The sequence below is a fragment of the Ornithorhynchus anatinus genome, chromosome 5 (assembly GCF_004115215.2).
Source record: "Ornithorhynchus anatinus isolate Pmale09 chromosome 5, mOrnAna1.pri.v4, whole genome shotgun sequence".
NCBI classification, from domain to species: domain Eukaryota; kingdom Metazoa; phylum Chordata; class Mammalia; order Monotremata; family Ornithorhynchidae; genus Ornithorhynchus; species Ornithorhynchus anatinus.
Genome location: NC_041732.1, coordinates 5,174,827 through 5,195,782, shown reverse-complemented (window position 1 = coordinate 5,195,782; position 20,956 = coordinate 5,174,827). Strand labels below are relative to the sequence as shown.

The following is a 20,956-nucleotide window of genomic DNA, read 5'->3' as shown; positions in this document are numbered from 1 at the left end:
AACAGTGACGTTCCCTGCCCACAAGGAACTCACGATCTAGAGGAGGGGAGGCAGACATCGATACAAATAAACAAAATTACAGATATATACATAAATGCTGTGAACCTGGGTCCGGGGGGACAGCAAAGGGAGCAAGTCAGGGTGATGCAGAAGGGAGTGGGAGAAGAGGAAAAGTGGGAATTAATCTGGGAAGGCCTCTTGGAAGAGATGGGCCTTCAATGAGGTTTTGAGGGCGGGGGAGACTCATTGGTGGATTTGAGGAGGAAGGATTTGAGGACCAGAGGCAGAACGTGGGACAGGGGTGGGTGGTGAGGCAGGTGAGATCAGGGCACAGTGAGAAGGTTAGCACTAGAGGAGTGATGTGGGCGGGCTGGGTTGTAGAAGGAGAGAAGCGATGTGAGGTAGGAGGAGGGAGAGTGACGGAGAGCCGTGAAGCCAATCGTGAGAATGTGAGAGTTTGGGCTGGGATCTGGCCACTCCTCGCCCCCCATCCCTTCCCGCCAGCCTCTCAGTCCCCTCCATCCTGTTGCCCGACTCCTCCCTGTTCTGAGCCAGGGAGGGGAACGCACGGAGACAAACACACACAATCACACCAATCCAGAGACACCCACAGGTAAGAAAACACATGCATTCACAAATACACAAATTCTCCCACGCGGCCACACACCCACAGAGACACCGTCACCAATATACTGGAACACACTGGCACGCACACTGACACAGTATACACTGAGTCTCAGCTCTGCACACAGCCTTGGCCCCCAAAAACATCCACATGGACTCAGAGGCTGGGCTCTATACCAGGCCACAAACAGACGTGCATGTGCCACGTCTCCCGGACTGCAGTACACGTGGAGTTACTGCCATATACTCCTAGTGACGCATTTAAACATACACACAAATGCACATAGTATAGAACCAGGCATCTCCTTACTCCCATTCACAAGCCCCTGGTGTAGATACAGCCATATAGACAAATGATGACACACAAACACACAGTATCACACACTCAGGGTCACCCTATTTCCTCAGTAGCGGCACAACATGTCTCTGTCTCACACACACACACACACACACATACAGAATTATAGTCACAGTCTCTCAGCGTGGAAAGAGCACTGGCTTGGGAGTCAGAGGTCGTGGGTTCAAATCCCGGCTCTGCCACTTGTCAACTGTGTGACTTTGAGCAAGTCACTTCACTTCTCTGTGCCTCAGTTACAGCATCTGTAAAATGGGGACTAAGACTGTGAGCCCCAAATGAGACAACCTGATAACCTTGTTTGGACCCCAGCGCTTAGAACAGTGCTTGGCACATAGTAAGCACTTAACAGATATCATTATTACCAGTGCTTAGAACAGTGCTTGGCACATAGTAAGCACTTAACAAATACCATTATTATTATTATTATCACACATACACATTCCAGCGTGGAGAAGCAGCGTGGCTCAGTGGAAAGAGCACGGGCTTTGGAGTCAGTGGTCATGGGTTCGAATCCCCGCTCTGCCACTTGTCAGCTGTGTGACTGTGGGCAAGTCACTTAACTTCTCTGGGCCTCAGTTACCTCATCTGGAAAATGGGGATTAAGACTGTGAGCCCCACGTGGGACAACCTGATTCCCCTGTGTCTACCCCAGCACTTAGAACAGTGCTCTGCACATAGTAAGTGCTTAACAAATACCAACATTATTATTCTCTCTCCAATGACATACACGCACACAATATCGTGGACTCCCTCCATCACAAACAGCCAAAGTCTCCATCACACACACATTCTCCCACAACACACAAAAGAGTCACAGCCTCCCTCCACCACACATGCAATCGTAGTCTCCATCACACACACACTCCTTCTCCAACCACACAAAATCACAGTCTTCTTCCATCACATCCATGCAGTCTCCACCTCTCTCTCACACACACATACACAAGTCAGCCTTCCTCCATCACACACACACACAGAGCCGCAGTCTCTCACAATTCTCTCTCAGTCACACACACACAAACACGTGTGTTACAGTCTCCCTTCACCACGTCCACACACAATCGCCGTCTCTCTCCATCACTCACACAACAGGCACGTGCACGATTTAGAGTCTCCCTCCACCACACATGCACACAGTCTTATTCTCTTTCCATCAGACACACACATTTTCCAGCAGCAAACACAGACTCACAGTCTTCCTCCATCACACACACACATGCACCCACACACAGTTGCAATCTCGCTCCATTTCTCACACAGTTGCAGTCTCCATCTCTGTCACACACGCAGTCTCTCTGTCTCACACACACACATAAAGTTGCAGTCTCCATCTCTCACACACCATCACCCCCCCACACACACAGTCACACACTCACCCCCCCCTCCCAGTGAGTCTCCATCTCTCTCAAACACATAGTTGCAGTATCTCCAACTCTCTCTCTTTCACATCTGTCCATCTCTCTCACACAGTGTTACCGCCCCCACACAGAGACACACGCACAGTCACACACTCATACACTCACACCCACACCCACACAGTCACACACCCAGTCGCAGTCTCCGTCTCTCTCACACACACAAGTTGCGTTCTCTCCATCTCTCTCTCACACCCACAGAGTAACATTCTGTTTTCATCTCTCTCACACCGTCACCCACAAACACACAGTCACCCACACAGACACACACACATAGTCCCCATCTCCATCTCTCTCACACACACAAGTTGCAGTCTCTTTCTGTCACTCTGTCTCTCACACAGACACACAGTGTCACACTCTCCAACTCTCTCACACACCGCCACCCATACACACGCACACAGTCACAAGCTCAAAGACACACATATACTCACACAGTGGCGGTCTCCATCTCTCTCACCCACACACGGTCACATTCCCCTCTCTGTCTCTCTCACACACCATCACCCACTCAGGCAAAGACACACACAGAGTCACACACTCATAGACACACGCTCACACACACACGGTTGCTGTCTCCATCTCTCTCGCACACCCGGTCACATCCCCCTCTCCGTCTCTCTTACACACCGTCACCCACGCGGGCAAAGACACACACAGAGTCACACACTCAGAGACCCACAGCCACACACACAGTCTCTGTCTCCATGTCTCTCGTACACCGTCACCCACCTCCTGGCACACATACACACACACGCGCACACAGTCACACACTCATACACACCCACCCACGCACCCACAAAGTCACAGGCAGCCTCTATCTCTCACCGGCAGACAGCAGGAGTGCCAGCCCGAGGGCGAGGAAGATGTTGGGGTTCATGGTCCCCCAGGGTGGGAGGTGTGAGGAGGCCTGTCCTGCCACCTTGGCTCCCGGAAGCTTCTGGCTGAGCTGAAGCGGGGTGCTGGGGGGTGCGGGGTGTGGAGGGGGTGGGGTGGGGGGCTGGCTGGCTCCTTCCCTGCCCCTCCCATCCCTGCCCCACCCGGCTCCATCTTCCCCCCAGGACTGACCGTCGCTCCTGTCCCTCCCACAGGAGCAATGGGCAGGGTGATGATAGGGAGGGGCTGGGTGGAGCGCTTTCGCCCACCCCCACCCCCGCTCTGGGTCTCAGTTTCTCCCTTCCCTCTTCTTCTCTCCTTCCCTTCTCCTCCCCCAAGCTGGAGCTGGGCTCTCCCAGAGGGGAAACCCCGGAGGCTCGGGCAGGCCTTGTGATGGCGGGGGTCAGGGCAGGGGGAAGGAGAGAGATTGTGAAGGGACAGGATTTGGAACATGGGCGTCCAACCCTCGGGTCCCCCAGCCCACCAGCCCCCCAGCCCTCCAAGCCTCCCCTCCCCACGGCCCACTGCCCTCTCATAGACCATCACAATCACAGACTTCTTCCAGCTCACACACACACACACACACACACACACACACACACACACACACTTGCCCTGAGCAGACCCCCCCCTTTCACCTCACTTCATCACCTTCCCCCCACCTCCGCCTCCATCGCCACTAATTGAGGAGACCCTGAGGAAGGGGACCTGAAAGTGGGAGGGGGGAGGAAAGGGAGAGGGGTTAGAGAGCTCCCATCTCATCTCCCCCCTGTTTTTCTCTGAGACCCCATTCTGGGACCCCTAACCCAATTTCCCTCCTTAGAGGGGTCACCCTCCTTCCTCTGTGCCAACGATCCCTCTTTCTGGTTCACAGGTCCCAGTTCCGTGTCTCTCACTCGAGACCTGTCTTCCAGGTACTGCTGGAGATTTGAGGCAGAGTCGGGGTAGGACAGAGCCAGACACACACACACACACACACACACACACACACACACACACACACTCACTCACTCACTCACTCACTCACTCATGCATAGAGACAACCAAAGTTGGACCAGAGCTGAGCTGGTTGCCGGAAAGGGTGATTAAAGAATTGGGGTTTTTTTTTTTTTCATTTTTTCTCTCTCTTTTTTTTTAAAAAAGGTATTTGGTAAGTGCTTACTATGTGCAAGGAGCGCTGGGGTAGATACGAGATAATCAGGTTGGACGTGTCCCATGTCCATGTTCCGCATGGGGCTCACGGTCTTAATCACCATTTTACAGATGAGGTAATTGAGGCACAGAGTAGTGAAATGACTCGCCCAGTGTCACAAAGCAGACAAGGCCCTCTCCACTCCCCACCAATCCCAAAGTCCCAAGGTGATCGCCTTTAGAGGATAAATCTGCCTCTCGGAGAAGCCAGAGAAGATTCCTGGAGAGATATTGTCCTGGGGTTTGTCCTAAATTTGAAGCAGGGCTGGTGTGGGGGGGAGCCCCAGGCCTAGAGGCTGGGGGCTGTGTGTGGGGAAGGGACCCCAGGAAACGAGCTACAGCAACTGGGACACTAACCTTGCAGAGAGCTAGGAACAGAAAGATGCCTCAGAGAAACTGCTGCAGAGCTAGTGATAGACTCCAAAAGGAGATGTAGTGACAGAGAAACGGTTGGAGAGAGACAGAGAACTTCAGAGGCCCACAGAGATAGAGAGATAAAAAAGCGGAGACACTTAAAGACATGCAGAGACAGAAATAAAGAAGCAGAAAGATCCAGAGGGCTTGGAGACAGAGAGATAAATAGACAATGAGGGCAAGAGGCTCAGAGAAACTCAGAGACAGAGGCAAAGGGGCAGAGAGATCAAGAGGCTTAGAGACAGATAAAGAGGCAGGGAGACCGAGAAGCTTGGGGGCATATAGACAGAGACATAAAGAGACAGGGAGCTTGAGAGAAGAAAGAGAAGCTCAGAAACACACAGAGATAGATAAAGAGATAGGGAAATAATAATAATGATAATAATAATGGCATTTGTTAAGTGCTTACTATGTGCCAGACACTGTACTCAGCGTTGGGGTGGATACAAGCTAATTTGGTTGGACATAGTCCCCTGTCCCACATGGGGCTCACAGTCTAAATCACCATCATCATCAATCCCCATTTTACAGATGAGGTCACTGAGGCACAGAGAAGCGAAGTGACTTGCCCAAGATCACACAGCAGACAAGTGGTGGAGCTAGGATTAGAACCCATGATCTTGACTACCAGGCCCGGGCTCTATCCGCTGCGCCATCACGAGAGCCAGGTGCACATAGATAAAAAGACTGGAAGCTTGAGACTTAGCTCCACCCAGAGACAGAAAAATGTAGAAAAAGCGAGAAACATGAAAACAGCATGGCCTAGAGGAAGAGCAAAAGCCTGGGAGTCAGTTCAGAGGATCTGGGTTCTAATTCTGACTACGCCACTTGTCTGCTGTGTGATCTTGGGTAAGTCACTTCACTTCTCTTTGCCTCCGTTTCCTCATCTGTAAAATGAGGGTTCAATCCTACTCAATCTATCAGTCATATTTACTGAACACGTACGGTGTGCAGAGCACTGTAGTAAGCGCTTGGGAGAGAACAATGTAACAGAGTTGGTAGACAGGTTCCCTGCCCACAGTGAGTTTACTCCTTCCTACTTACTGATATTCATCGTATTTATTGAGCTCTTACACATTCTCTGCCCACAACGAGCTCACAATTAGACCGGGAGCCCCAGGTGGGACAGGGACCGTATGGACCTGATTATCTTGTATCTACCCCAGGGCTTGGCACACGATAAGCACTCAAGTGCAGTTTTGTGTGTTTTTTTTAAAAGAGGCTCAGTGACACACAGAGATAGAGAGATAAAGAGACAGGGAGATCGGTGAGGCTCAGAGACAGATGGAGAAACATGCCTGAGGCTCAGGTGGCTTGTCTCTGCCTCAGCACTCCAGAGGAGGTGACTGCACCCCTTTCCTCTCCCTCCCCCCCAACTCCTCGCCCCATCGTAGGTGGGGGACAGGTCCCCAGACTTCAGGATCAGCCTGCTGTCCCCCTTCCCCCCAATTTCCCGCTGGAAGACCCCCACCCCCAACCCCACTTCACGCCAGGGTGACAGGCCTAATTAGTCTGACGGCTAATTGGGTTCCCTTTGCCAAAACAAGCATTCAACCAGATGGGGAACTGGGTGGACTGGTCTATACTGGGTGGCTCCACCCAGCCCTAGTTCAACTCCCCCTCTCCAGGAACCCTCCCACAGAGGCCGGGACACGGGGAGGTCATGGGGGAGCCGCTGGGGGGACACTGGGAGAGGGGGACCAGGCTGGAGGGTCATCTTCCACTTCAGTTTTAGTGAGGGTCTGTCCCCCTCCCCACATCCTTTCCCCTCTTCTCTGCTGGGAACCAGAGTCCTGGGTCCACCCACGTGGGACCTCCCCGGCCTGAGTCTCCCCCAAAAATGAGACGGAAATTTGGTTTCTCACCTTTTACTTAAAGGGGGGCGGTGGTGGGAGAGACGGGGGAGACCCTCTGCTCCAGTTTGGCCCCCTCGGGGCTTGGAGGGGGATTCATTTGCCCCTCATAGTGTTCTGGATCCAGCGGGTGAATTTACAGAGGTTGGTGTAGACGCCGGGGTGGTTAGAGAGTCCACACTGCTCCAAGCCCCAGGACACGAGCCCCTGCAGTTTGCCCCTGCACACCAGGGGACCTCCCGAATCACCCTGGATGGGAGAGATGCACACAGAGAAAGAGAGATGGTAGGGGGGTGGGGGGAGACACACAGAGACACTCAGAGAGAAAGACAAAAGGTGGAGGGAGAGACACAGAGACACACAGAGAGAAAGTGGGGGGAAAGACACACCCAGAGACACACGGAGAAAAGAGAGAAGGTGGGGAGACATACAGAGAGAAAGAGAGAAAGTGGGGGAGAGACGCACAGAGACATACATACAGAGAAAGAGAGGAGGGGAAAGAGACACACAAGAAAGAGAAGGTGGGGAGACACACATACAGAGAAAGAGAGAATGTGGGGAAAGAGACACACAGAAAGAAAGAGAGAAGTTGGGGCAGAGACAGAGACAAACACAGAGAAAAAGGGATAAAGTGGGAGGTTACACCCATACAGGGAAAGAGAGAAAGTGGGTGGCGGGGGCAGGGGAGAAATGTAACACCCCCCGATCCCCACCCCCAATCCCTCGTCTCCTCCCTCAGATGCAAGAGCCTTCTCCCCGGCTGCGCCCTCTCGGCTCTCACCTGGCAAGAGTCTTTGCCACCCTGCCAGTCGCCTGCGCACACCATGCTGGGCGTGATGCCCCCGGGGTAGGCCCCTTGGCAAGCCTTGTCAGACACGATTTGGATGTTGACGCACTGGAGGATGTCAGGGTAGCGGACTGGGGAGGGGGAGGGACCGGGTGAGGCTGGGGAAGGGGCAGGGACTGGCACCGAGAGGGGCGACCCCTACCTCGGGCCGCATGACCCCGGCTTCACCCACTCATTCCTCTGATTCCGGATTCCCATCCCGGGTGGGGGAATGGGTAAAGGGGGAAACTGAGGCATGAAAGGCAGTGCAGGGGGGCTGTGCTCCCTCCACATACAAATCCTCGCCCACTTAATAATAATAGCATTTAGTACAGTGCTCTGCATACAGTAAGCACTTAATAAATATGATTGAATGAATAATAATATATGGTATTCAGTAAGGGCTTGCTACATACCAGGCAGTGTTTTAAACGCGGGGGTTGACCCAAGGTCATTTGGTTGGACAGAGTCCCTGTCCCACAGAGGGCTCACAGTCTTAATCCTCATTTTATAGATGAGGGAATTGAGGTCCAGAGAAGTGAAGTGACTCGTTCAAGGTCACACAGAAGACAAGAGGAGGAGCCAGAATTAGGATCCAAGTCCTTCTGACTCTCAGGTCCGCGGTCGATCAACTAGGCCGTGCTGCTTCTCCAAGCCTGCTCCTCTGGGGACCTGAATACCCCAAGCTCCCCCAGACCCTGGGATCCGGGCCGGGCCGCCCCCCGCCCCCTTTCATCCAGCCCCGGCGGCCACCCTGACCTAAGGGTGAGGAGATGGTGCCCCAGCCGGACACGCGGCAGGGGGTCCCGGGCGCGGCGCAGTCCGGGGAGAGGCCCAGGGGCTGCACGGCCGGGGTCAGCTGGACGGGCCTGTCCAGCCGCAGCAGCATGAGGTCGCTGTCCTGAGTGCGGGGGTTGTAGCTGGGGTGGGGGATCTGACGGACCACCAAGCGCCGCTGCTCCGTTGGCTCCCACCACCGAAGGTCATGCTTTCCCAGGCTCACGCGCAGAAACCTGCATCCCCACCGCACAACACTTTGTCTGCCCCGAGGCATTCCAGTCTGCCCCCTGCTTCGGGGCCCCTGCTCCCCCTACTTGGGGGTCTTCCCACCCAGCCTCCCTACCTTCCACACTGCCTTGGGTCTCCCACCCTTTCCCCAACTGGAAGTCCTGCTGGGAGTCTGTCCTCCCTCCCTCCAGCTGCTGCATCTTCCCTGGGGAGACCTATCCCCTCCTTCCGGCCTCTGATTTAGGGAGCCCCACCTTCATTCATTTCATTCAGCCATATTTACTGAGCGCTTACTGTGCTCAGAGGACTGTACTAAGGACTTGTACTCAGACTCCCCGGGGATTTTCCTTTAATTCCCGGCCCTCTTGTCCCAACTCCCACCGTCCACCCCCAACAGTCCTTCCGACCCCCTTTCCAGCCTTCTCCCCCTACCACCAACCTTCTTTCCACATTTCGGGACCCTCCCCGGCCCTCGGGGTCCCTCCCAACGCCTGGCCCGTCCTCCCCGGCTCACGGATAGGCGCAGTGGGCGGCGGTGAGGACCCAACGGTCACTCAGCAAGGTGCCCCCGCAGCGCAGCTGGCCGAGGGTGGTCTGCACAGCCGCCTGCCAGGGCTGTGAGTGGGGAGCGCAGTCATAACCTCCGATGATCTTGTTTTCGTCCTCTTGGGCCCAGGCTATGGGGAGGGTCGGGAGGGCGAGGGGAGAGAGGGGGACTGACCCGACTCTCCCCTGGCCCGCCAGATCACCTCGCACCCTGCATTAGCACCAGATCCGAACCCCCTCCCGCCCCGCCCCCCACACCTTCCACTGGTGTTGAGGTTTCTCCAAAAAGACCTGCTTCCTCCCTAGCCCTCCACCCTGAGCCGCGGACCCTCTGCCCGTCCCTTCCTGCCCTCCCCAGCTCAGCCCCGACCTTACCGGAGGCCAACAGGAAGAGGGCAAAGACCCCAGATAGCATGGTGGGGAGAGGGAGGGGGCACGAGAGGAAGAAACAACTACGACAGAGACACAGAGAGAGGGTCACAGAGACAGAGTGGGATGGCTGGGGGCCGAGAACACTGGGGTCCCGGGTGTCTTCTGTGGCGGGGCTGTTTCGGGAAGGTGGGTCTCTCCGCGTGGCCCCGTCTGCTCCCAGAGTGTCCAAGGGCTTGGTGTTTCCTCCCGGTCCAGCCCTCACCCCCCCCCTGCTTTTAATCTGTCGCCGGGGACGCCAGAGCGTTTATGGGGCCCAGGGCACCACCCCCACCGCCTCGTTAATGCCACCTCCCCTCCGCCCTCCAGTCCCTTGCCTGCTCCCCAGGAGCCAGGGAGCATGGGGTTATTAGATGGCTATCTGGGGGAGTGGGGACCGGAGGTTGGGAAGGAACCCAGGTTAATAAGAGTAGGGTCCCAGCCCAAGGCCTAGAGGGAAAGGTTTTGGGGGGTGAGGGTGACCAAACTAGGTTGGGAAGTGGAGGGGGCTCAGGAGTAAGGGAGCGGGGAGGAATGCCGGGCCTTTTGGGACGCGTCACCCTCGCCGCCTCGTGAAATTAAAGGGAGATTAACTGGACAAAGGGAAGAGTCAGGGGAGGGACTACACAGTCCAGGCTGGGATCTTGGGGTGAAGGGAGGGGCCTGGTTGAGTAGAGACCGAGGCGGAAAGCGAACGAGGGGAGCAGCAGCCCCTGGAGTGGATCTGGGGAGGAGGTCACAGGGTCTCCAGAGAGGAAATTGAGGTCGATTCCCCCAGGAACCATCAGATCGGTTTGGCCCCTTCCCGTGCTGGCCGGAGGTGACCCCACCAATCAATTGGTGTGCAGAGCCCTATACTGAGCGCTTAGGAGAGTACGATACATCAAAGTTAGTAGAAACCTACCCTGTTCACCAAAAGAAGCAGCTTGGCCTAGTGAATAGAGCAAGGGCCTGGGAGTCAGAAAGACCTGGGCTCTGTTGCCGGCTCCGATGCTTGTCTGCTGTCTGACGTTGGGCAAGTCACTTCACTTGTCTGTGTCTCAGTTCTTTCATCTGTAAAATGGGGATTAAGACTCTGAAACCCCCGTGGGACAGGGACTGTGATCAACCTGATTAGTGTGTGTCTATCCCAGGGCTTAGTACAGTGTCTGACACATAGGAAGCGCTCAACAAATAGCATTAAAAAGAAAAAGGAGCTTACAGTCTAGATGCTAGGCTAGACACCGTCAGGCAAGCATGGCTAGAACGAGCTGAGCCTCCAGCGCTTAGAACAGTGCTTGGCACATAGTAAGCGCTTAACAAATACCAACATTAACATTAAAACCAGGGGCAAGGCACCACAGTGAGAGGGCGTGGGGGTACCGGGGTTCATAAAGTTCAGTAGCAAGGGGTTGGGGGGTGGGTGGGCCTGCCCTCAAGAGGGTCTCAGACTTGATCTCCCCAGCCCCAAGCTGTTCCTATCCTCTAGACTGTAAACTCCTTGTGGACAGGGGAAGTGTCTACCAACTCTGTCATACAGTAATAATAACAATAATAGTGGCATTTATTAAGTGCTTGCTATGTGCCAAGCACTGTTCTAAGCCCTGGAGTAGATACAAGGTAATCAGGTTGGACACAGTCCATGTTTCTCATGGGCCTCACAGTCTTGATCCCCATTTTACAGATGAGGGAACTTAGGCACAGAGAAGTTAAGTGACTGGCCCAAGGTCACCCAGCTGACATGTAGCAGAATCTATGACCTCTCCCGGGCCGTGCTCTTTCCACTAGGCCAGGCTGCTTCTCTCTCCCTAAGTGCTTAGTTCATTCATTCAATGGCGCTTAGTACAGTTCTCTGCACACAGTAAGTACTCAATAAATACAATCGATGTCTATCAACTCTGTCCTATTGTACTCTCCCAAGCACTTAGTAACTGTGCTCAGCACACAGTAAGTGCTCAATAAATGCCAGTGATTGACTGATGATTGGGTTCAAAGTCCCCAGCTCAGTGGCTTGGGAAAGGAAAGGGCTGTAGAGGAGAGAGGTTAAGTCACTGCCTGGGGCCTCTGTAGTATTTCTTAAGGGCTTCATGTGTGCCAGAAACTGTACTAAGCGCTGGGGTGGATGCAAGTAAATCAGATTGGACACAGTCCCTGTCCCACATGGGGATCACAGTTTTTATCCCTATAGACTTTAAGCTTGTTGTGAGCAGGGAACGTGACTGTTTCCTGTTATAGTGTACCCTCCCAAGTGCTTAGAATAGTGCTTTGCACAAGGTTAGCGCTCGATAAATACGAATAAATGAATGACTGAATGAATAATCCCCACTTTACAGATAAGGTAACTGAGGGACAGAGAAGTGAAGTTCATTCAGTTGTACTTATTGAGCATTTAGTTCAGTGACTTGAAGTCAATTAGTAGAGTGACTTGAAGTGACTTATCCCAGGTCACAAAGCAGACAAGTGGCAGAGCCGGGACTAGAACCCAGGTCCTTCTGATTCCCAGACCCGGGTTCCTTTCACTAGGCCTTGGTGCTTCTCCATCCCTGTGTCCCTGGTGACCTCCACGCCCTGCTTGGTCAGCCTGGGCTTCATCCCTGCCCGTTGTTACCCTGAAGCCTGTCCTAGAGGGGGCCGACGCCTGGGTCCTAGCAGTAAAGCTCCATCTTCCTCACCGGGCAGCAGCGTGGGCTGCTCCTCAAGCGTCCTGTCCACCCCCGGGTCCCAGGTCCGGCGGCCGGTGGGGACCAAGAGACCAAGGGACCGAGGGACAGAGGGACCGAGCCTCTAGTAGCCTCTCTCGGCCTCGGAGCCAGCCACAGCCTTGTTAACATAATTGCTCCGCCATCAACCACCTGTAAAGCCACTGAGTCTGGGCCCAAGAATCCGGCCACTCTCACTAACAGGCTGAGTTGGGGAGGGAGGGTTTTTATTATTATTTTTATTATTAATATCATCATAATAATTATTATTTATGGCATCTGTTAAGCACTTACCATCTGTCAAAGCCTGTTCTAAGGACTGGGGTAGATAAATCAGGTTGGACACCCAGTCTCACCCAGAGTTCCCAGTTTAAATAGGAGGGAGAACAGGTCTTGAATCCCCATTATACCGATGAGGAAACGAAGGTCCAGGGAAGTGAAGTGACTTGGCCGAGGTCACACAGCAAAGGACAGGGCCGGGATAAGGACCTAGGCCCGGACTCTTTGCACTGGGCCATGCTGCTGCGCGGGAGGAGGCTCTGTGGTCACGCGAGGCCGGAGGTCGGGCCCGGTGGATTGATCAGCCTCCCACCCACTTAGACAATACCAAACAAACCCCCTTCCCATTGACTTTAAAACTCTCCATCACCTTGCCCCCACCTACCTCACCTCTCTTCTCTCATTCTACAACCCAGCTCACACACTTCCCTCCTCTGGTCCTAAACTTCTCACTGTGCCTCCATCTCGCCTGTCTCGCCGCCCACCCCTGCCTCTGGTCTGGAACATCCTCCCTCCTCAAATCTGCCAGACAATGACTCTCCCCCACTTCAAAGTCTTATGGAAGCCACATCTCCCCCAAGAAGTTTTTCCAGACTAAGCCCCACTTTTCCTCATCTCCCACTCCCTTTGCATTGCCTGACTTGCTCCCTTTGCTCTCCCTGGCAGCACCCCCCCCCCCCCCCAGCCCCACAACACTTATAAATATATACATATATATGTAATTTTATTTATTTGTAGTTATGTGTTTATTTGTATTGATGTCTGTCTCCCCCCGACTCTGAACTCGTTGTGGGAAGGGATTGTCACTGTTCACTATTGCATTGTAGTTTCCCACGAGCTTAGTCCAGGGCTCTGCAAACTGTATGCGCAGGAGGCTCAGTGGAAAGAAGCCAGGCTTGGGAGTCAGAGACGGTGGGTTCGAATCCCGGCTCTGCCGCTTGTCCACTGTGTGACTGTGGGCAAGTCACTTCACTTCTCTGTGCCTCAGTGAGCTCATCTGTAAAATGAGGATTAACTGCGAGCCTCACGTGGGACATCCTGATGACCCTGTATCTCCCCCAGCGCTTAGAACAGTGCTCTGCACATAGTAAGCGCTTAACAAATACCAACATTATTATAGTACGCGTTTTGTTAATGAAATGTACATCGCCTTGATTCGATTTATTTGCTATTGTTTTAATGAGATGTTCATCCCCTTGATTCTATTTATTGCTATTGTTCCTGTCTGTCCGTCTCCCCGGATTAGACTGTGAACCCGTCAAAGGGCAGGGACTGTCTCTATCTGTTACCGATTTGTACATTCCAAGCGCTTAGTACGGTGCTCTGCCCATAGTAAGCGCTCAATAAATACTATTGAATGAATGAACGAAATGCGAATGAATGAATGAAGCCCGGGCAGCAGCGGCGGCGCAGTCCAGGTCCTCAGGGCGCCTGCGCAGAAGCCTGGGCGGGGAGGGGGCGCCACCTAGCGGCCTTCCTGCCACACCGCAGGGGAGGCCAGTTTGGAGCCAGGCGTCCAGCGTCGGGCCTGGTCGCGTCCCTCCATCTTTCAGCCCAGCCCCTGCACGGGGCCCCCACTTAGCTCTCGGGCTTCTATGTTCCACTTACTCCTCCCCACCCCATCTAACTGCCCTCCTCTTCCTCTGCCTCACCCAAACCAACCTGTTCCGGGGGCCCCCACACCCGACGCTCCTCTCTCCAACCCATTGTACAAGCCACTTCCCCCAACACCCAGAACCCTCTCCTTTGTTTTTTAAATGGTATTTGTTAAGTCCTTACTGCGTGCCAGGGACCGTACTAAGCCCTGGGGTAGACACAAGCTAATCAGATTGGACTCGGTCCATGGTGCACACGGGGCTCATAGTCTTAATCCCCATTTATGGATGAGGTGAGGCACAGGAGTGAAGTGGCTTGCCCAAGGCGCCACAGCAGACAAGTGGTGGAACTCACTTTAGGACCCCAGGTCCTTCCCACATTCCTAATAATAATTGTGGGGTTTTTTTAGTGCTTACAATGTGCCAATGTTCTAAGCGCTGAGGAAGACACAAGAGAATCAAGTTGGACACGTTCCCTGCCCCACAGAAAGCTCACAATCATGGAATCCCATTTTACAAATGAGGGAACCGAGGCACAGAGAAGTCATGTGGAGCAGGGATTAGCACCCATGGCCTCTGACTCCCAGGCCCGTGCTCTTTCCACTAAGCCACGCTGCTTCCCCCTAGCCTTCATTAGAAGCCCACCTCCTTCAAGCAGCTTTTCCAGATCATTCATTCAATAGTATTTATTTTTATTTTCACCAGCCCTTTCCCGCTAACGCCCCACACCCCTTATGACCCCTATAGGCCCTAAATATCGTTTGGCTTTTCTTTTCCAACCCTCTTCAGCTCCCAGAGAACAGAGATACCAGAACTGAAGCCTCCGGGGCTGACTGCAAAAAGATGAACAAAGCCCCTCTCCCGGGCACGGTAGAGGCCAGGGCGGCATATGGGAAAAGCACAGAAACCTTGTTAGGTGGAGCAGCTTGGAGAGACAGCTAGGACTCAGAGAAAGAATGGACACTTGGCTTCACCCGTTCAGACGGCCGTGTATTTGTGTGGGAAGATCATGACAGAAATGCCTGACTGGGGCAGGTCAGTAACCCACCCCACCTCATATCCACTCGCTGCCAGGGCTGTGGGGCGGGGACGACAAACACAGGAGAAAGGGGCTCTCGTCCCAGAGCGGGGACAGACTTCATCCATCTCCCCCCAATAACATGGAGATCTAGAGGGTCCTGGGAGTCACCCAGACTGCTGGTGCCATTATCAATGCTTCACTATGTGACCTGTCTGGGTCCATGGCATTTAGCTCAGGACCTTCTCCGCCTGGTCACACACTGCCAGTGCTGACTCACATTTGGATGCAGAAGTGTCTCCTGTTGGCAGTTGTCCAGCACCCTTGAGCGTCCCCCATGGTGCGGAATTTAGCGAACAATTTCCCCCAGGGAACTGTATCGTGGGCCTCTTGTCTTCCGGTGGTGAGGGATTTAGTGAATGAGTCCACCCAGGGAACGGCGTGGTGGACCTCCCGACTTCCCCATCTTCAGTCAGGGAGGTCCCTAATCTCCTCCAGTGATGCTTGCTGGAAGCGGCTTCGTTCCAACCTGCTGAGGGCCCTCCCATTAGGTGGTGAGCTCTTGGGCTCAGGTGACGGAGGTCCCTTTACTTTTTACCCATGTGAAGTGGATTCCCCCAAAGGCTGCCGGCCATCTCCCCGTGGTGGGGCCTCCATCCCTTGAAGCGAGGCAGGGATGAAGGATGGGGCATCCCCATTTTGGATCAGGGAAGCTCCGATGGCATTTCCGGAAAAGTTCCAGGGGCAACTTCTACTCCCTCCATGACTCCTACCAGCAGCTAGTGCAGGAGGTGACGTCTTGCCCCCTCCCAAGGCCCAGGTATTTCACGCCACAGGCCAAAGTGGTCCCAGACTGGTGAATAAGTTCAAGGTCAACCAGTCAGAGGGGCTACTGAAGGCCCGGGGGTGGTTCTCTTCCCACTCAAGTCTATTCTCCATTCCTCTAAAAGGCCAAAGTGGCTGGGAGCAGAGAACCTTCTCCACCCTTCCCAGGAGGCTTCCCCGATTCCTGCCCCTCCCCTGGGGTCTCCCCTTCTCTTGGCCGGACCCCGTCTCCTAGCCGGGCTTCCCCGCCAATGCCTAGGCGGGGGAGCCCGCGGTTGAGTCCGTCGAGGAGCTGGCAGGCTTGGCACAGGGGGCGGCTGGCGAGGCTCCCGCAGCGGGTGCAGGCGGTGGGCGGGGGCGGGCCAGTGCCGGGGCGCAGGCTGAGACGCTCGGCCGAGTGGACCAGGTCCAGGACGGCGCTGGGCCGGGCGGCCTCCAGGTCCTTGAGCAGGGCGCGGGCGCGGCCCCGGAAGGCGTCCGGCGCGTAGACGCACTCGGTAGAGAAGTAGTCCAGGCCCTGGAAATAGGCGTAGAGCACGATCTCTTTCTCGTAGGCGAATTGCAGGGGACGGCAGCGGGGGAGGGCTCCCCCCTCGCCGGATGAGCCCAGGCCCCCGCCGCGGGCCAGCCGCCCGGCGTCCCCCCGCAGGAAGTTCATCAGCACCGTCTCGGCCATGTCGTCTGCGTTGTGGCCTGAGGAGGTGGAGGAAAAGGGTTAGCACCGGACAGTGGGAGGCGAAAAGTAAGGTCATCACCATCTTGCTCCCCTGTCACACGTGACGAGATCGGTTATCACCATCATTGATGGTATTTACTGAGTGCTCACTGTGTGTAGAGCCACTGTACTAGGCACTTGGGGCTGACCGTCTTGTACCTACCCCAGCACTTACTACAGTGCTGGACATGTAGTAAGCGCTTAATGCCACAGTTATTGGGAGATTACGATACAACAGATATGGCAGACAGGTTTGTTGTATAGTACTCTCCCATGTGCTTAGTACAGCGCTCTGCACACGGCAAGTGCTCAATAAATACAACTAACTGACATTCTGTGCCCATAGTGAGCTTACAGTCTAGAGAATTTAATAAGTGCTTACTCTGGGTCAGGCACTGTGCTGAGCTAATAATAACAATAATAACGATGGTATTTGTTAAGAGCTTACTATGTGCCAAGTACTGTTCTAAGCGCTGAGGTATTCAATAGTATTTACTGAGCGCTTACTATGTGCAGAGCACTGTACTAAGCGCTTGGGATGAACAAGTCGGCAACAGATAGAGACAGTCCCTGCCGTTTGACGGGCTTACAGGTAGACACAAGCTAGTCAGGGTGGACAAAGTCCCTCTCCCACATGGGGCTCACAGTCTTACTCCCCATTTTACAGATGAGGCCCATAGAAGTGAAGTGACCTGCCCAAGGTCACACACCAGAGAAAAGGCAGAACCGGGATTAGAACCCAGGTCCTTCTGACTCCCAGGCCCGTGCTTTGCCCACTAGATCACGCTGCTTCTCTATCTGGGGTAGATTTAGGAGAATCAGATCAGACCCAATCCCTGTCCCACTTGAGGCTTACTGCCCATAAGGAAGGGACAGCAAGTATCTTATTCCCTTTTTCAGATGTAGAAACTGAGGCCCAAAGTGGTAAGTGACTAGCCCAAGGTCACACCTCAGGCCAGGTCTTCTGACTCCCCGCCTCACTACAGAATCCCCACCAACAACCTCTTTGAGTCCTCCCCCTGGCAAGCACCTCCCCAGCCCCCAAGAAGCATGGCCAAATGGGTAGAGCACGGGCCTGGGAGTCAGAAGGTCATGGGTTCCAATCCCAGCTCTACCACTTGTCTATGTTGACCTTTGGCAAGTCACGTAACTTCTCCATTCCTCAGTTTCCTCATCTGTAATATGGGGAGTAGGATTGTGAGCTCTACACGGGACAGGGGCCGTGTCCAGCACAATTTGCTTGAATCCACCCCCAGCGCTTACAATGCCTGGTACATAGTAAGCGTTTAACAAATACCACAATTATTATCATCATTCACCGGTCGGCCCCCTCCACCTCCTCCCCCTACCTGTGACGATGCGGTCAGCCCCCAGCAGCCGGGCCCCCCGCTCCAGGGCCTGCCGCCGCAGGACTCCGCAGAACGTGCAGTTGGAGCGGCGCCCGGTCTGGAGGGCGATGGCGTCCAGGGTCCAGCCGTACAGCTGGCGGTAGGAGACGATGGTCAGGGGGAGACCCCAGCGGGCGCTCTGGCGGGTCACGGCGGCCAGCGCGGCGTCGCGGTAGCCGGCGATGCCCTCGTCCACTGCAAGGAGCTGCAGGTCCAGCCCCAGCCCGTGCTGGGTGTTCAGGCGCTGGAGGACGTGCGCCAGGACGGTGGAGTCCTTCCCGCCAGACGCCCCCACGGCCACTCGCTGCCCAGCCGGCAGCAGCCCCGCCCCTTGCACCGTGGCCAGGACTTCAGCCTCGAAGGTCGCGCAGAAGCAGGTGCGGCACAGGGCATCCCCGGTCTTGGGGCGGCGCAAGGAGGCCCGGGAGGCCCCGCAGGCTTTGCAGAGTGGGGGAGGCATCTAGGACAAGAAGAAAGGGACGTCAGAGTTGCTTCTCCCCTTCTCCCCCCTTTCCCTCTCCTCCCCGTCTCCCGCCCCACCCCCTCAGCGCCGTACTCGTCCGCTCGACTGGATATATCTTCATCACCCTATTTATTTTGTTTAATGAGATGTACATCACCCTGATTCTATTTATTTGCCATCGGTTTTTATGAGATGTTCTTCCCCTCGACTCTATTTATTGCCATTGTTCTTGTCTGCCTGCCTCCCCCGATTAGACTGTAAGCCCGTCAAAAGGCAGGGACTGTCTCTATCTCTTGCCGATTTGTACATTCCAGGCGCTTAGTACAGTGCTCTGCACATAGTAAGCGCTCAATAAATACTACTGAATAAAAAAATACTATTCTCACTCCCATCATCTAAACTGTACGCCCGTTGTTGGGTAAGGATCGTCTCTGTTGCCGAACTGTATTTTCCAAGCGCTTAGTACAGTGCTCCGCACACAGTAAGCGCTCAAAAAATACGACTGAATGAATGAATCTCCTCCCTGTGCCCCTGACCCCTCGCTCCTGACCCCTCGCTCCCAACCACTTAATAATTCTGGTATTTGTTACGCGCTAAGTGCCAGGCACTGTACTAAGCACTGGGGCAATAATAATAATAGTATTTGTTAAGCGCTTACTGTGTGCTGAGCACTGTTCTAAGCGCTGGGATAGATACAAGGAAATCAGGGGGCTCAAAGTCCTAATTCCCATTTTACAGATGAGGAAACTGAGGCACAGAGAAGTGAAGTGACTTGCCCAAAGTCACCCAGCTGACAAGTGGCAGAGCAGGAATTCGAACCCATGACCTCGGACTCCCAAGCCCGGGCTCTTTCCACTGGGCCACGCTGCTTCTCAATAAATAGTAAGCGCTCAATAAATACGGCTGAATGAATGCAGGAAGGAACTCAGTTCCCCCTGTCGCCGGTGCCAGCGGGGAGAACGTGTCACTCACCGTGGGAGCCTTCGACCTCGCCCTCCACTCCCCCAGGCCACGCGGAACTCGTACCCGGAAGAGGCCTTCCCCCGCCTACAACTCCCAGGATGCCACGGGGGCGCCTGCCGGAGTCGCCACCTCGCCCGGCATTCACACGGGGAAGCGCCGGCCGGGGACTACAACTCCCAGGATGCCACGGGGCGGCTGCGAGAGACGCAACCTCGCCCGGCATTCACACGGGGAAGCGCCGGCCGGGGACTACAACTCCCAGGATGCCACGGGGCGGCTGCGAGAGACGCTACCTCTCCCGGCATTGATCCGGGGAAGCGCCGGCCGGGGACTACAACTCCCAGGATGCCACGGGGCGGCTGTGAGAGACGCTACTTCGCCCCGCATTCATCCAGGGAGGCGCTCTCTGGGGACTACAACTCCCAGGATGCCTCGGGGCGGCTGCGGGACCTCGCCCTGTATTGATCCGGAGAAGCGCTCGCCAGGGACTACAACTCCCAGCGTGCCCCGGGAAGGCGGGGCCGAAGGCGGAGCCGAGGGCGCCCCCTGTTGACCGCTCTGCGGCTAAGCGGCTGGCTCCGTCCCGACCTCTGCGCTGGACCATCCCGGGCCGGTGCACCGTCCGTTTGCAGATGTCCTCGCTCTTCTCCCTAGAAGGGGGCAGCTCGGGGGTCCGGACCCGAGGAGGGAGCGGCGATCCCGGAGGACAGATGGAGGGTGGACCCCGTCCCTGCCCACCCATCGGGGTGCCGGCCCTCCCCACCCTCGGAGGAAGGCCCGTCCACCCAGGCTCGGTCCACTCCCGGGTGTCTGCACCCCCCGAGGGGAGCCAGGAGCCCGTGGACGCCCTAGATCTGAGAGATGGGTCAGAGTCGCAACCTTATTTTGCATCTTCTTTGCTCCTTCCTGGAAGTACGATTTGAATGAATGAATGTCGCTAAAATGTAATGATAATAATGTTGGTATTTGTTAAGCGCTTACTATGTGCAGAGCACTCTTCTAAGCGCTGGGGGAGATACAGGGCTAGCAGGTTGGCCCACGTGAGGCTCACAATCTTCATCCCCATTTTCCAGAGGAGGGAACTGAGGTCCAGTGAAGTGACTTGCCCACAGTCACACAGCTGACAAGTGGCAGAGACGGGATTCGAACCCGTGACCTCTGACTCCCAAGCCCGGGCTCTTTCCAGTGAGCCGTGGTGGGCAGGGAATGTGTCTATTGTAAGAAATTTAAAAATAAAATTATGGTATTTCAGTCAGTAGTATTTATTGAGCGCTTACTATGTGCACAGCACTGGACCAAGCGCTTGGAGCGGACAATTTGGCAACAGAGACAATCCCTGCCCAGTAACGGGCTCACAGTCTAAACGAATTTAAGAGCTTACTATGTGCCAGGCACTGTTCTAAGCGCCGGGGAAGGTACGAGATAATTGGGTTGGACACAGTCCTCACAGTCTTAATCCCCCATTGTACAGATGAGGGAACTGAGGCACAGGGATGTTAAGTGACTTGCTCAA

General features: G+C 54.9%; 2 protein-coding genes across 2 annotated transcripts; both read right to left on the bottom strand.

The window, feature by feature from the left end:
- Positions 1-6,749: 6,749 nt before the first annotated feature.
- KLK14 (kallikrein related peptidase 14) lies at positions 6,750-15,428 on the bottom strand. The gene is made up of 6 exons (XM_039912184.1): positions 15,370-15,428; positions 9,487-9,563; positions 9,080-9,242; positions 8,317-8,570; positions 7,513-7,649; positions 6,750-6,980 (listed from the first exon to the last, which is right to left on the bottom strand). The coding sequence occupies exons 1-6, from the start codon at positions 15,426-15,428 to the stop codon at positions 6,828-6,830; spliced, it is 843 nt and encodes a 280-aa protein (XP_039768118.1). The 3' UTR covers positions 6,750-6,827.
- On the bottom strand, positions 15,041-19,522 carry CTU1 (cytosolic thiouridylase subunit 1). Its single transcript, XM_003429483.4, has 3 exons — positions 19,453-19,522; positions 17,979-18,477; positions 15,041-16,607 (listed from the first exon to the last, which is right to left on the bottom strand). Exons 2-3 carry the CDS (start codon positions 18,475-18,477, stop codon positions 16,033-16,035), a joined length of 1,074 nt encoding a protein of 357 aa, XP_003429531.1. The 5' UTR covers positions 19,453-19,522; the 3' UTR covers positions 15,041-16,032.
- Between the last annotated feature and the right edge of the window lie 1,434 nt (positions 19,523-20,956).

Excerpts from the sequence above, each read along its gene's own strand:
- KLK14 (XM_039912184.1), bottom strand. The coding sequence starts at position 15,428 with ATGGGGGACGCTCAAGGGTGCTGGACAACTGCCAACAGGAGACACTTC. Across the intron at positions 9,243-9,486 it reads CCTCTTCCTGTTGGCCTCCG|CCTGGGCCCAAGAGGACGAA; the intron begins GTAAGGTCGGGG and ends CCCTCCCCATAG. Across the intron at positions 7,650-8,316 it reads CACCATCTCCTCACCCTTAG|TCCGCTACCCTGACATCCTC; the intron begins GTCAGGGTGGCC and ends CCCCCTCCCCAG.
- CTU1 (XM_003429483.4), bottom strand. The coding sequence starts at position 18,477 with ATGCCTCCCCCACTCTGCAAAGCCTGCGGGGCCTCCCGGGCCTCCTTG. Across the intron at positions 16,608-17,978 it reads GGCTGACCGCATCGTCACAG|GCCACAACGCAGACGACATG; the intron begins GTAGGGGGAGGA and ends CCACCTCCTCAG.